Source organism: Branchiostoma floridae, chromosome 3, assembly GCF_000003815.2.
Source record: "Branchiostoma floridae strain S238N-H82 chromosome 3, Bfl_VNyyK, whole genome shotgun sequence".
Taxonomy (NCBI): domain Eukaryota; kingdom Metazoa; phylum Chordata; class Leptocardii; order Amphioxiformes; family Branchiostomatidae; genus Branchiostoma; species Branchiostoma floridae.
The window spans coordinates 23,891,364-23,907,630 of record NC_049981.1 but is presented as its reverse complement, the minus strand read 5'-3'; the positions used below and the strand labels follow the sequence as shown (position 1 = coordinate 23,907,630).

Genomic DNA, 16,267 nt, shown 5'->3' with positions numbered 1-16,267 from the left:
TCGTTGACGAAACTTTTTTTTAATTTGAAAAGCGTTATCTTTTTACTTTGAAATGCTACATCTCTTCTTTGATTCATCGGTAACAATATCACATTCGTAATATTCGTAACATAGAAGCATCGCCTAGCGGAAATATCGGCTGTGCACAACACAAGAGCCCCGCCTAGCGGGCAGCGGGATTATTGTGTAATTGGAAAGCTCAGTCTCACAATGGAATCATTTAAGTAATTTCCTTAAAAAGTGAATGTACGGAATTATGCATACAGTATATTGTAGATTAGAAGCATCCTATGCATATTATCAAAGCAAGAAAGTTCAATACAATGCATGTAATTGAAGCGGTAACGGTAAATACATTCATCAAGTAGGTAAATCGATGTATATTGGGGTTCTTTATCAAGAAACACATATCTACAAGAGTTGATGTTTTGAACAGTGACCGCCCATTACCTTCTTTGGGACAAGAATGACTGGAAAGGTTCTAGACTGCAGATTATAATTGTGACCGCTGCAGTGATACAAGAACTTTACTCCGGGATTCTCGTTTTTAACACTACAATGAGGTAGAACCATCCTGGAAAGTAGAACCATACAAAATTACCCCTAGGACAGTAACAAACGATCTCCAGAAATGGGTTTGATAAACATGTGGTTTTCAATAACCATTGAAAAAACGCTCCTGTACTTTTAGTGTTTGAAGTTTTTATCTGTTTTCAGTCTTATACAATTTGGCATCTAAAAGCACTTGCGATGAACAATGGCTGGTCCAGACTCGTCGTACTCTTGTTTTGTAATCCACATGGTCTGGAATGTTGACAGAGAAGACAAGATAGATCCACCGATCCACACGGAGTACTTCCTCTCGGGAGGAGCGATGATCTTGATCTTCATGGTGCTGGGAGCCAGGGCGACTATCTCCTTCTGCATACGGTCCCCGATGCCGGGGAACATGGTGGTGCCGCCGGACAGCACGGTGTTGGCGTACAGGTCCTTACGGATGTCAATGTCACACTTCATGATGCTGTTGTAGGCGGTTTCGTGGATGCCAGCCGATTCCATGCCTGAAAAAGGCCACGAAAACATTGAGTCCATTGCATCATTATTTACATCCTTTAATCTAATTTGTGTATGACAATAAGACAGGTATTTTGTGATGTATCATCCATATATATATCATCCAATATCCAAGCAGATTTTAGAGAGGAAAATATCACGTTATCTAGCAGATTGAAACAGAATATCGCCTATCGTCCGGTCACGTTCAGCGGTAATTGTCTGTTGCATACATCTAATCAGTCGAAAGAGGGCGCTCGTAGACTGTCACACTCTAAGTCAGCAATGGTCGCAACAAATAACTTTCGTCTCCGCCGGAAAGTAAATTTTAGAGGGCTAAGTATATCTCTATCTAGCAGCTTGAAACAGAAATAAGGAGCCAGAAAATAACACCATTTTTCCTTCTAACGTCTGCTTTGAAGTTACATATTAAGATACCTCTGTTGAGATGCATCTCAAATTGGTAATAGATGTATCAGAACATATCAATGTATTCAACTGAAACTTTACAAAATTGATCTAACAAAATAGTGAAAAGGTACGATAAGGTAATGTCACTGCAAACCAATTGTACGTGACATGCCCTAGTACAACCTTTGAGAAAATAATATTCGGCTCACCAAGAAAAGAAGGCTGGAAGAGGGCTTCCGCACAGCGAAATCTCTCGTTGCCAATGGTGATGACCTGTCCATCTGGTAGCTCGTAACTTTTCTCAAGCGATGTGGATGTTGCTGCCGTCAACATCTCCTGCTCGAAGTCCAGGGCGACGTACGCCAGCTTCTCCTTGATGTCACGGACAATCTCACGTTCAGCTGAAAGTGATCGTTGCATGTATCTAATCAGTCGAAAGAGGGCGCCCGTAGATTGTTCACACTCATAATGTAAACGATATGGTAAAACAAACTTTCGTCTCCACCGAAAGGTTTTTCTAGTAATTGTATAGATCATATGAAACAATGGTAAACTTAGGAATATATGTGCCATTTACCAATTAAAGCGTTTCAAAAATTTAGTCTGGAGAAATGTTGCAATATTTGACTTTCTGTACGATAGCAGTAAAATAACTTAAAAGCACATTGACATTTTTTCGCTTGTTAAACATTTGTCACATGCACTGAAAAAAGAAATATGGGAGCAAACTATATTACCAGTGGTTATAAAGGAATAGCCCCTGTCACACATAACTCTCACAAGGTAGTTGGACAGCTCTCTGCCGGCTAGGTCCAGTCTGAGGATGGCGTGGGGGAGCGCGTACCCTTCGTAGATCGGCACCACGTGTGTGACCCCGTCGCCCGAGTCCAGCACCAGGCCGGTGGTCCGACCAGACGCGTACAGAGACAGGACGGCCTGGATGGCTATGTACATGGCCGGGGTGTTAAACTGTTCGAACATTATCTATGGTAGAAAAACAAGACAATCCAATGTAGCAAATGTTGTCATAAGCAAGTAATGTATGCCACCTACATCAGGGCCCTATAATTATCCCTTAGGCCATACTCTTTTATTGTGTGCATGGCAACCTCTGAATACTTCAAAACAGACGAAACAAAATCTTTGAAAATCGTTTTCACTCATCAATAAGTAGTTAATAAGATTGCACTGATGCACACAAAACATTGTATTCCAAAAACATGTCGCTATTTTCAATTTTCTTCATTCACAACTTTTCCCTTAACTTTGGTTATTGTCGACATTGGTATTTGTTTTTTTTTTTGTTTTTTTTTTGTTTGCAACCAACGGCGCATATTTGCTCATTATGCAGTCTCTTTGGTTGATTTACAGTATGGTTACAAGTAGACGCGAAGATGTCATAAACTAAACGAAACCGAAAAAAGATAATGATTGTATTTGATTATGCATGCCATTGCAAGAGCCTGCAATGAACTGTAACATTTCATAGCTTGATTGTGAATGTCAGTACCCCGTACCTGTGTCATCTTCTCCCTGTTTGCTTTAGGGTTTAGCGGAGCCTCCGTCAGTAAGGTAGGATGTTCCTCCGGGGCAACACGCAGCTCGTTGTAGAAGGTGTGGTGCCAGATCTTCTCCATGTCGTCCCAGTTGGTGACAATACCGTGTTCGATCGGGTACTTCAGGGTAAGAATTCCCCTTAACACGAAGCGAGATTAATTGATGTAACTTTATATTAGAAACTCATAATTTAACGACAACTTAGCTTGATTACCATACGATAATGCTGTTACACTGGTTTAGTTTTACTACATACAGTTTGGTATCCCTCAAACGGAAACGTTGTTGTTTAGAATTTTAATCTTCTATTTTTTTTGTTAAAGAACAAACCGCAGTTTTGAATGAGAGACAGACTTTTTCGAGGCAAGACAATTAAGTTTTGCAATATTATATTTCATAAACGTTACACCGTCAACTATAGCGTCGTTCCCTGAGAGCGTCACCAAATACAATGCGCCCTCGGATAATAGTGAAAAGAATTCAACAAAAATGTTTACCTTTTGCTCTGTGCCTCGTCTCCAACATAAGCATCCTTCTGCCCCATCCCGACCATGACGCCCTGGTGCCGCGGCCGGCCAACTATAGATGGGAACACGGTCCTAGGCGCGTCATCCCCCGCGAACCCCGCCTTACACATCCCGGACCCGTTATCCACCACCAGAGGGGTCGCCTCGTCACCTTCATCGTCCAACATCGTGATTCAATTCAATGGAAGGGGGGAAGGGGGTCTGCGTGGGGAAAAGATATACATGTACCTTAATATCACGTTAGTGTTTGAGTTCTATGAACATCTGAATTGGACATATACTATTACATAGTTGAATTGTTTAAAAAGTTGTTTAAGAAGTGCCTGTTTAAGAAGTGCCTGTTTAAAATCTTTTTAAACAGGCACTTCTGCACGACAAAATATGATAAATGCAACTAGAAACGAGCCACAAACGAACCCAATCTTTTTTAAACGTAAAGAAAGTAAATACATTTTGAACAAGGACATGCCTAAACGACATGCAATGACGAAATAAAATTATTAAAACGTGGAATAATGAGAAAAACAAGGAACGTGCCTACCTCCGAAATGGGCGCCGTCGATATATTTCTAAGCTTTTGTCCTGTAGTCCTGCTTTTTATACCCTCGAAACGTTTGTACAGGAGCAAAAGAAACCAACAGGGAATTCAATCAAATCCATGGATTCCTAGTATCGATGACCGACGGGCTATTTTGAAACCCCATTTATAGTAAAGCATTCAAAAGCGAGAGTTTAGCTGTGAAAACAAAAATTTTGAAAATGCTCCAACTCTTGCTGCGGATGAGATCATTTTTGTCACCAGCTAATTATAGACGTCAACGCGACGACGTGTTAGGGATATAGACATGTATGTCATTGTCTGTGAATGAAGATGCCGTCATGTTTAAGAACCCAACACACTTATCGAAAAGAGTAGGGGTCCATCACAGTGTGAGTGGATGGAAATTCTGGTCTAAATGAATGTGACATGTCTCCATGGCCAACAGCCATAGTAACCCGTGATTCTACTAGTGAGTCACAATGGTGAGACAATGAGAGACAATGGTGTCCACATCAGATTGGTATAGTCCAAATGCACTTTGGTCTTGTTTTGATATGTTGATCATAGTTGCATATGCATTTCAGATCATTCACGGTGTTATACTAATTAGTTGTTGCGATGGAAACATTGATTCGCTATGTTTTGAATATGACATTATACATTGTATTGTTTTTGCCGCGATTTGAATACTCTCTGTCAGTCAGTCTATTCATAATTTGAATAAAGTTAGCATTTTTCTGCTAACGGAAGATCGTCTGGCAAACCCAGCTGTTAGGAAAATGGCGTTCTGTCTGGCACGTGCCCAGCAGTTATTGTTGTTTCAGTTGCCCTTGCACCCGACGGGGGCAGCGCGTGTCAAGGTCACAGCTGGCATCCTTCAATCAATGACTTCTCTTTAGGTCTGGTGTAACTTAACACTTGACAATTTGTTCAGGTTTTGAAGTTCAAGTGCAGTTCGAAATCACGCAAGGATGTGAGGAGGTTAACTGCCGTCAGAGCCGCTGCTGTACCCACCTGATCGTCTCATGTGTCGGACGACACGGGAGCCCGTACGTAAGTCTAAGTCAGTTGGAAATTCATGCAAACTGTGAGCATGATTCTAATGTGACCTATATAGAAAGTGCTACAGCTCTCGTGTTGTCTCGCGACAAGATCTCGCGCTAACACGTACTTAATATATTCTCCTTCTTCTTTACTGCTTAGCCCCATAGAATGAGATCATCATCAGCTATGCATCGGTTAGTTACGAAACAAGTGTTTGTTACAATTAAACAAAGGGGAATAGATAAGAAATGACAATGGCATGTAAATAATAGCATGGTCAACGTATATTTGGAAAATCTGACCTTAAAAGAGTCGGCATGAAGGTCACAAACATGTTCTTTGTTTGTACAACTGAACCTTAAGTTTGTTTATTCATAAGCTCAAATCGGCCCGTACTGAGGTCATGAGGGAAGAGATAAGGCTCGGACAAAATATAAAACAGACTCTGAGGTACAGTGTGCATAATTTAAAGTCCTAGTAAGTCTATACACATATTCTACACGTATATGGTACAGAATACATAATGGCGAGAGCTGCTGTATGAACCCAGTCCGTTTTCGGTCGTCTGAAAACGGGAGCTAAAGTTGGGGCTGACTATGTAGGTTAAAGATTATCCAGAGTTCACCATATGGCTTCATTCTGATTGCCCTTGAGAAACTTCCTGCGAATTTGGCCATATTTGTTTCATTGTGTGGTTGACATCGACGCGCGTATCAGTTTTTGTCCGTTAAAAAACGTTGCGACCATGTAAATCATACAAAAAATAGCAAAATTGGCAAAAACTCTAACGTTTATTAAAAACATCAAAGTCAAAGAAGATACAGAAGGAGAAGATTTTTATATTATACACACCATACCACTTGGTACATATATTTTGCCTCACTACTTTCGCAAGCTCGCATAAGTTTTTTGCAGCCCAAGACGTGGTTAGATCTAACCGTTATTCCCACGAGAAAGAATGTGTTTACTACCATTAAAAGCATTTTTGTCTGAATACTTGAAATAACAATGTTGCTGGCAGTTTGTGTGGAACTACGCTACCGGTTAAAATACTGTCTTGCTAGCTATTACCCGCTTTCATCGTAACTACATCCAGTTCTTTTGTCATTATAATAGCTCGAACCCGCGAGGCAGAAAACATACAAGTCAGGTGTGACCGCAGAAAGCTCATTCAGGCCTTGTGCATCAGTCAGAGGAGACCGCACGGACTTTGAGCAGCTCACAGAGGTCACTGCAACAACATGGCCGGCCTTCCAACTGTATTCCTGTTGTCGTCCCTCATGTGTTACGGGATGGTCGCCCCCTTTGCCGTTGTTCAAAAGACGGACCTTATAAAGAGAGAACCACATCTAAAGATTGCGGCTTTCAACGTCCAAGTCTTCGGGCTTCGGAAAATGAGCAATCCAGAAGTTGTGAAGACATTGGTCCAGGTGGGTCAATCTTATGTAGTGTTTTGTTGTTATTTTGCTCCTTGTGTGCGATGTATCGCAACCTTATCTACACGATGTATAGCTTTAATTGTGATTGAGAGCGCAGTGTAGCAGCCAAATGATTCTGACACAGTTACAAACCTCTAGAACTGACTGAGACTGGACAGGTGCGCAGGTGAGTTTTCACATGAAACGTAGCATGCCGACTGCCTGCATGATATATTCTATATGTAATTGTAGCTTTAGGCATTTTCACACTTTACATCAGAAATGAATGGGAAAGGTTTCCTTCCCTAAGGCGACCGAAAACAGATGCAGACATTAAGTCTTCATGGGAGGTAAACTAACTGGTCTTTCCAGTTGGAATTATAAACTGAAATCTTTGCAGTCATTGGAGTCTTCATACTTCGCCAACTGGAGCGCCCTGAATTCCTAACATAGCCTTGTTGAGTCACCCGTATGTTGTGTAAACTCGTGCATCATTCTCTGCTATCCCCACAACATTTTGGCTGGTCAGTTGCAAGAAGCAATGTGATAAGAGTGGAAAGGTGATTTTGTGGTTAGGGATAACGTTATAGACTCCAAACCTGGAGATACTGAGTCCTAACAGCTGACAGGTCTTGCTGTTGTGTCCTTAGGAAAGGCGCATACACCAAGTTCTTTACTCGACTTATGTGTAAATAGCTGTGGCTAGGGACGTCTCTCAGATAGGAGATGATTAATGAGAGTCAGCCACACACGAGCACATTAGAGCAGGGGTCCTTCCCGGTGTAGGTGGATCAAATATACCTGTCCGAATATGCAGCTTGTACTCTTTGGCACAAATCAGATGTTTTAGCTGCTATGATGCGGTTTACCTGGTAGACACGATACAGGCAAACACAATGTCAAAACATCATTAGATCACCATAGATTTATTTTCTAATCCTCAATGATTTCCTCCCAGATAATCCGCAGATATGACATCATTGCAATCCAGGAGATCAGGGATAGCTCTGAGACCGCCTTCCCCACTTTGCTTGCTAAAGTCAACAAGTGAGTATCATTTTTTTTTTCTTTCTCTCTTTTTTTTCATATTCATGAGCTGATCAGAAAAAAATCGGCAAAAAATGTACGATGATTACCAATTGTCACCTCATTGATTTGAAAGTAACATTTATAAACAAACATTTTCTTTTCATTAATCCTGGACCCCTTCAAAGAGACTTTACTGAGTAAATTTGCCTCAGTGGCACGGTTAGTCATATAATTAGATAGCCCCCGTTCTGTCTATACTGTGTTGGCCCAGTTTCTGTAGGAGGTGCCATTTTGGCCTGAGGCTCGTAATTGTCCTGGTGCCGAACTGATGAAAGCCCGATAAAGTCCCCAGTTCATCCGGCTTGTTGTTATCAGTGCCTTACTACGTACTCGCCATTTCCTGTCTGATTATATGTTACGAGCATTATTTAAAGACATAACAGCTAAGTTTGTAGTTATGTTCCAGTCTATCGTGGATTGCGCGGGTGCTCTTTGAGTACTTGGAGCTTGGACCCGTCCAGGTCAATATGTCAACCATGGAACACTTCTGAATCAGTAATTTTTGGCGTTAGGCCAATTAACTCTAGACATATAAATCTACCACAGTGTGACATGGTCGACCTGGTCGGCGGAAAGCTCCAACAACATCGAAGACAGCTTCTCCATGTATCCACGATATAAGGATATAATCCAGTATTTTCCAGTTTGGATGAACATTGTGCCCTTAAAACGTTTTAAATTCACCATAAGAAGTTGCATTGCACGTAGCTCATATGGACCCTGAGTTATTAGACTTAGAATCAATAAAAAAACATGTATAATACACTATATATATATATATATATGTACAACTTCTCTCTGTGTGTATTTGAAGGGATCTACCACCGGACCAGACGTACCGAAGTATCATCAGTGAAAGACTTGGCCGGACGTCCAGCAAGGAACAGTACGGATTCATGTACAAGTAAGGACATGTCAAGGAATCAAGGATTCCATAGTTTTTTAGCTATGCCTTGGAAATAGAAAGTATATTGTTTCCGGTACCAGACCAAAAAAAAAAAAAAAACTGCCGTCCTTTCCAGTGTTGAATGCAGGCAAGGGAAATAGGAACTAGATATTTTCGATCAAGCATTTTAGTGATGAAAATGAGGTAGTTCTAAGCGTTCTCCAATATGTTCTTTTTATTTTTGCTCCAATAAAACTTGCGCTTCTATAATGGATGGTCATGAATGTCCATATGAATAAAACCATTAGAATATAATATTGAAAATACAACTGTCTTGACTCAGTGTTACAATTAAGTTATGTTTATTAAATCATTTGGGCCGAGATATAAAAAGAAATGGAATCCCTATCTACCGACAACATATTTTTTCAGAACCGCAGAAGAGAATATTTTATGACATGAAATGATTCCATTTTAGCATTAAATGTACTGGACTTCCGCAACATCACACAAAGACATGTATAATCGACTATACCTGCAGTTCCTGTTGAAAATTGCCACATTTACATGAATTGACCATCGTTTGCCATCTTGACAAAAGTTAGGCAAAACAGTTACATGAAGAGTTAACGATCTTGTATCTACACTAGGCCGAGTAGAGTGACCGTTACTGACTCCTACCATTACGACGATGGCGAAGAGGCTGTCGGGAAGGTGAAGAATCCCAAAGATGCGTTTCAACGGGAGCCCTTTATTGTCCGTTTCTCAGCTCCCAAAACAGGTACTGTGCGATGTATCCATATATTTGGGAAAAAAGAAAAAAAAATACAATAAAATATCGTATTGTAGAGGGGCACACATACCATTGAAGTTTTATATGACTCACTTGGATAAACAAGATGGTAGATACATGCATAGTCTTGTCTTTAATTTTCAGTATCTTATACCTATAAAGTAAAACATTTGTCTCGTGTACCTTACAATTGATATCAATTTCTTTTGTTTATACTTTTACTATGTAGCAGAGCAAAGATTGATTATAGGGTCAATTGCGTTAATCGGATATACATTTCAGACAGTAAAATACAATTCTAAAAGAAATTGTACAAAATAAAGTGCATTGGATCAAAAATAGAGTACGCTTTTCATACTTGAATGTCTCTCTATTCAATTTCCATCCGTCTAGCGGTCGATGACTTTGCAGTGGTGGTCATCCACACATCTCCACGAGACGCTGTCAAAGAGATTGACCATCTGACCGACGTCTACGATGACGTAGTCCACAAATGGGGCCTTGAGGTACACTCAGATGACATTTCAGTTGATTTTGACACTGTATCGTCAAATCGTATTTCTTCCTCTTTTGAGACTGGTACTTGTTTAGCAACTTTATAGCTTGCATATAATTCATTGAATGCAAGTTATTATAATCAAAAGTTCTGTCACCGGAGATATCACCTGATTATTTATTTGGTAGAATTTCATGACGATCCATATTTTTTCTAGTTGTGCTGCAAAATCATATAAATATACATAAAACACTCCCAAAACCTAGGCTTTTCGGCAAAGTTAACAGAACAAGAAGATCTTACATTCATCAGTTGAACATTTGATCTATTTTCCTTTCTGTAGGATGTCATCATCACCGGCGATTTCAACGCCGGTTGTAGTTACGTCACAAAGTCCGAATGGGCCGGCATCCGTCTTCGCCACGACCCGAGGTTTACTTGGCTCATTGGCGACGACGTGGACACGACTGTGGCGAAGTCCGACTGCCCATACGATAGGTAAGTCACAAGCTGATGCCTCGCCATCTCCCATCAGGTTTTATATCATACAACAAAAGCGCCTCACATCGGTAGTTGTTGGTACGGTACATTTAAACCACGTGAAGATGATTACAGTATTAATTCCAAGGCAATCTAAAATCACTATTATTACAGCCACTAGCATCCTCATCCACAATGCGATGTCTGAACTATAGATCTTAGAGCACTAGGTGTCATTATGTTATGAACGATAAAGATGTATACCATAAAGCAAGGCATGAAGACTTTTGAAATCATTATTTAATTCATTCATCCATACCCTACACCATTAAGAACTTTTATGTAAACCCAGAATCCAAAATCGAATACAATTAAAACACTAGGCATCCCTTTGGCCTATGTGCTGAATAAAGTTTCCAATTTTCCAAGTTTCCTTTGCAAACGAGGACCCAAAATTTGTAATCACCTAATGATAATTTATTAATCCAAATCCAAATGTAATTTTTTTCTTAAAGATTCGTCCTTGCAGGAGCTCTGATGAAGAAGTCTAACGTAGCAGGCAGTGCAAAGGCGTTCCTTTTTGACAAGGCATATGGCCTCAACCAAGAAGAGGTATCATTCAATGTTTATTTTTTCCTCGAGTACAGGGGCGAAGTATCGTTTCTGGCTTGTTTGTACGTCTGTTGGTGTTGTGTGTTTTTAGATCTTTGGTATTATACGGAATTTTAGCGTTGTTCCACATCCTCAGTGCTACTACATTTTTGTATTTCGTCTGTTCTCGTGAACATTTTTGTTTCTCTCCAGTTGTCAACCTTAAGCAAGGTATTACATAAAGCAAAGCAATACACCTGTTTAAGAATGCACGACATCAACCGGTTGCATTAAATTTAAAGCCAATGCAAGCGTGCGAAGACAAAAGAACTTTGTAAAAGGAAAATGCATTCTTTGTGAAATATAAGTGACCAGAAGGGTTTAACAAGTGACTAATATAAATACAAAGCATGACTAAACACAAAGTATTGAACATTTTCATTCTTTTACAAGTGTTTTTTTACTTTGATCTTTTACAACATTACTGTTGATTTTCCGATTTTTTTTGGATCTCGGCACATATTTGCTTATTTTGTAGCTTCCTTGTTGAAATTTTAGTATGGACGCAAGTCTATTTTGGAACGGAAAGAAAATTGATGCGCGCGTGGTTGTCATCTCTTTTGTCAAATCAGTATGGCCTAAACTTTAACTACATTCATTCTATATGCATACAGCATTTAAACCTGGTAATTTGTTGTTGTTGTTTTTTTAGACTGAAGACGTTAGTGATCACTACCCCATAGAAATGGAGCTGTACGGGAAAGGTATGGTTGTGTAATGTGTTGACTTTTTAATCACCTTTCGTACTACTATAGTCCTTTAATGTCATGTTTATTTCGATCATTCTGATAAAATAGATGATATAATGATTTCCTGTGCAAATCTTTAATTATTTAGAGTGAACCATTTTTTCTTTTTTATTACAGTAAAGGATGATGGGAAGGACAGTAACGTCGAATCTCTCCTGTCAATCACCGTCTCTGACCCTGATGCCAAGGTCAATGACGTGGACAACCATGTCATGCTGTTGACTGAATACCTCGAAGGTTTTAAGGTACTAAAATATAACCATGATAATTGCCGAAAGCATATCTCTTGTATCTATCATGTAATGCTGGAAAATGAGGAAATAATAATATGAAGAATGTATGATTGCTTACCCTGATATAAAAGCCGCTTTAATTACCTCCATGAAATGTCATGGAGGTTATATTTTACCCAGCGTTTGTGTGTCTGTCTGTCTGTCTGTCTGTCAACAAGATAAGTCAAGAACGGCTGAATGGATTAGTTTCATACTTGGTGTGTTGGTGGGGTGCGATGAAAGCTGGAAGTGATTAGATTTTGGGCCCCCTAGCGGCTTTTCTTAGTACTGCAGCGCAACTTCCGGTTTTGCTATCTCGTGTTCTGAACACGCTATGGTCACGATTTTTGATTGTTAGATAGCTCTTGTGCTCAGAAATAAGTGACATAAGTTTTGGCCCCCTACCGACTAGGTTTGGGATACCAGGGGCATTTTTGTGAAAAACTTCTGAAGAGGATAACTCAAGAAGGGAACAATGGTTTTTTGGTATGTAGGTACCTTAGACAATGTTGTACAAGATAAGATACTAATTATGCAAAATAGGAGTACATTTGCATAATTAATGAGAATATTCTATCATAGCAGTTTTTTCAATGTATCTCTTGTCCCGGACATGATATAGTCTTGACATTTAGGTGGTAGATAGCTTGCAGTGTCATGACAAAGTGGAGCAGATTTCAGCCCCCTAACATGTAATTTCGGATCTGCAGGGGCATTTTTGTCAAGACACTCCAAAGAGGATAACTGCAGAAAGGATTGACGGATTGGCATCATTTTAGGGATGCAGGTAGCTTAGGCAAAGGTGTTCATAATGATATACATGTTATGCAAATGAGAACCTTATTTGCATAATTAATGCGGAAATTGTATAATACCATTATTAGCAATAACTGGACTTCAATAAATGTAACACTTATTAATTATGATAGATGGACTATAAGCAGATACCAAATATGGTAATGAGGAACTTATTTTCATAATTTATGTAAAAATTGCAAAGCCGCTTTATGGCTAATGATTGGAATTTTATACTTGTGACATGTGTACGTTAGCCAATGATGAACAACACCACGCATAAATTATGTTAACGCATTAGTCAATTGCATGAAATTTACAAAAGCTCTAAATTTTCATGGAGGTATGAGGTCGCCGAACTCTAGTTTTGGTTCTGAATATAGATGGTCACTCCCCCGTGACACCTCCAAAAAGAAAAGAAACGGTAATGGCGTAGCACTCACTTGTGCCTCCAATACGAACCTTCACTGCAAGAACCCGTTTAGCCACTTCCACGGAAGCAAATCATCCTTTTTTTCCTCTTCAATCCTCATAACAGGAGGAAGTTCCACGCTCAGAGCTTTTTTCCTAGAACAACATCGCCATGGAATAAGCTTCTACGGACGTCACAATCTGAAACTGTTTAAGTTAAGGGTTAACAGACATCTCTCTTCACAATACAGTAATGTAACCCAAATCGCTTGAGTGGCTCAACGAGCCTTGTTTTGCGGTGAACTCTAAGTAAATAAAAACAAAGCATAGAGAATTGATTTGTTACGCACGCATGACGGAGACGCTTGTGATGGGAGGCTATCACAGGCATCGTCCATGTTTCTTTGCACTTAATGGCAGTCACATGATGTACGTGTCAAAGGTCTCATATATAAGTCGCCTAAAACGAGAATGTTGTAGATTGGAGATGGAGGACGGAGAGGGGGATCTGAGATGTACCACTTCTCAACCATATGCCGAAACATGACTTTGTGTTTCTTTTTTTACTCCTATTCTAGACAAACACGTTCTACACAACTCACGGTGACGTCGCCCTTCTATCCGCCACTAAAACAGGGATGACCAGAGCCGCAGCATATAAGGAACTACAGCTTATGAAGAAGGCACTGAGCTTCATAGCAGGAGACACGTTTGACGTTGCTGGCATGCAGATCACTCAGGACGATACAAACTTGACCGTGGATATCACATGTGACGTTATCAACGGAGGCTGCAAAGTTACAGTCTCTAAGAAAACCCTTTAAACTTGTAGTAAAAGGCCTCAAGAGAGCCCACTAACAATCTCAGAGAAGACCCTCTAAATGGTACCAACAATCTTTAGGACTCGAAATTCAACTCAATAAGCTGTATGAAAACAGAAGGAACACTTAACTTCAGTAAATTTGCCTGAGAAAGCTCACATATAAACTGTAGTGACAGTTTGAGGCTGTGAGCCTCTAAAACTGAAAATGTTTTGACATTAACGTTTCTTTATTTGCACTAAAACATTTTTAGATATTTTGGTTAGAGAGATACGATAATAACAATAAATCCAATATTGTTCGCATGCCTTCGATTGTAATGGCGGCTGTAGGCATGCATAAGGTATCGACAGTATATGTGGCGTAGATGTATCTTTGGTGTTCAGATGTAACTTGCTTATCTATCATTTTAAAATGGATCTCCTTTTTTGTCAGTTAAATGATGTATCACTTAACAAAAATGCGATCAATAGATGTCAATATCTTCAATACAAATGTATAACATGAAACATAAGCTCGTGTTACTAAACTACGCTCATGTACTTTCATGAAAGTTTATGTTGGCAGTTGCTGGGTACGTATTAGGGTACACTATTCATTGCTGCAATATGAACACATATCGCCTATGGCGCTATTGTGATATTTCATTTGCTTTGTTTCATATTCTTTAAATCAACTCGATTAAGGATATTAGGAAAAATTGCTCATAGAAACATTGCGTTGAGTCAATGCAACTGGATATCCCCTTGTTTGATTCACATTATAGCATTTTTTACATCTCATTTTAGAATATTTCTTATATCTTAACCTTTAATTTTAAATCTTAATCTTTATTCAAAAGCAACATTGCTGAAATAGTATCGTGCATTTTGAAGACCGTTTATTTTACTTATTGTTATTCCCATTAAAAGGAAATCCACTTTTTGATATTCAAATGGCTTGTGCAGAATTCATTTTCTCCTATACCTTCCTCCATCTAATTCTTTGTATATTCGTTTTGTATTATGCTGTAATTTTGCAAAGGTACTTTTGTTCTCCAAGAATGCAATTTCCCTTCAAACCATCTTATTTCCGGTGTATTTTGAATCCGTATACATTAGCCAAAGTTATGTGAGTGAACCACAAAACCACGCCGTGTGCTGTTCATGATGATACGTCTACAAACGAAACCCATTAGCCACCTAAAGGCCCCCTCTCACTAGACTCGCGTCACGCTTGCGTCGCTTCGGGGTTCGACAACGCAGACGTGACCCCACGGAACCTAGAGGTGACGCGAGCGAACCTAGAGGTGACACAAGCAAGCGCGGCGATTTTTGGAAAGTTAAAAAATAACGCAAGTGGCAAGATGCCCCAACAGTGACCCAAGAGTGACACAACAGTGACCCAAGAGTAACACAACAGTGACACAATAGTGACGCCAACATGCCTTCAACAGTATCAATGTTATATTTTGTCTCTTTTGCACCAAGTATCAAAAGTAAACATCCTTTTATTATTGAAAAGCTATTTTGGATACATTTTGGATATCATTTTACAGCGGTTTTTGATTCAGTTACAAGTTACAACAGTGACCCAAGAGTAACACAACAGTGACACAACAGTGACGCCAACATGCCTTCAACAGTATCAAGGTTACATTTTGTCTATTAAAACGTAGGAAATATCAAGATTTTTTTTATTTGTGAAATTTGAAAATTGTTCAATAAACCTATAAACACACACCATTACACATACTTGTTGCAAAACACATAAGCGATGGAGTCAAATCTGGTATATGGTTCGTGTCCATTCATTTGGGTCACTTCTTTTACTGTAAAAGTCTTTCAACGTTATCATATAACATAAGTAACATATTATGCATCATCACAAGGGAAACTATTTCATTATAAATATCATTTTGAGGCATTTTCATCATTTTACAGTGATTTTTCATACATTGACAACGCTGCGACTTCCGATAACCTGTTCATTTAGTGCAAACGCAACAGTGACGCAAGTAAGTGTGAGCGCAACAGAAAATAGGCAAAAATAACACAACAGTGACACAGTGAACGAACCCCGAACCGACGCAAGCGTGACGCGAGTCTAGTGAGAGGGGCCTTTAGAGTCAGGTTAAAAGCAACATCGCTGTGACAAAAAGTACTGGCGTAATGTTACATGATAGCCGATATGTCTATGCTCCCAAAAAGCGACTAATTACTTTGGGCTTAGCCATTGCCTACAAAGGAAAGTGTGCGTACACATGTACGTCTTTCGGCCCGTATCATCATTAC

The 16,267-nt window shown here is 39.6% G+C and overlaps 2 protein-coding genes across 5 annotated transcripts; one reads left to right on the top strand and one right to left on the bottom strand.

Moving 5' to 3' along the window:
* LOC118412592 (actin, muscle-like) lies at window positions 1–4,198 on the bottom strand. 2 transcript variants are annotated; one of them, XM_035815548.1, is made up of 7 exons: window positions 4,090–4,198; window positions 3,519–3,749; window positions 2,982–3,159; window positions 2,202–2,448; window positions 1,674–1,865; window positions 718–1,061; window positions 1–235 (listed from the first exon to the last, which is right to left on the bottom strand). In XM_035815548.1, exons 2-6 carry the CDS (start codon window positions 3,713–3,715, stop codon window positions 736–738), a joined length of 1,140 nt encoding a protein of 379 aa, XP_035671441.1. In that variant the 5' UTR covers window positions 3,716–3,749; window positions 4,090–4,198; the 3' UTR covers window positions 1–235; window positions 718–735. The 2 variants fall into 2 exon arrangements, with proteins under 2 accessions (XP_035671441.1, XP_035671440.1); XM_035815547.1 differs by having other exon boundaries at window positions 1–1,061.
* Window positions 4,199–4,992: 794 nt separating this feature from the next.
* LOC118412585 (deoxyribonuclease-1-like) lies at window positions 4,993–14,929 on the top strand. Of its 3 annotated transcripts, none has more exons than XM_035815534.1 (11): window positions 4,993–5,142; window positions 6,250–6,563; window positions 7,510–7,598; window positions 8,455–8,544; window positions 9,177–9,307; window positions 9,713–9,825; window positions 10,159–10,313; window positions 10,811–10,907; window positions 11,599–11,650; window positions 11,813–11,940; window positions 13,752–14,929. In XM_035815534.1, exons 2-11 carry the CDS (start codon window positions 6,375–6,377, stop codon window positions 13,995–13,997), a joined length of 1,290 nt encoding a protein of 429 aa, XP_035671427.1. In that variant the 5' UTR covers window positions 4,993–5,142; window positions 6,250–6,374; the 3' UTR covers window positions 13,998–14,929. The 3 variants fall into 3 exon arrangements, with proteins under 3 accessions (XP_035671427.1, XP_035671430.1, XP_035671429.1); XM_035815537.1 differs by having other exon boundaries at window positions 4,995–5,138; XM_035815536.1 differs by having other exon boundaries at window positions 4,995–5,152.
* Window positions 14,930–16,267: the final 1,338 nt, after the last annotated feature.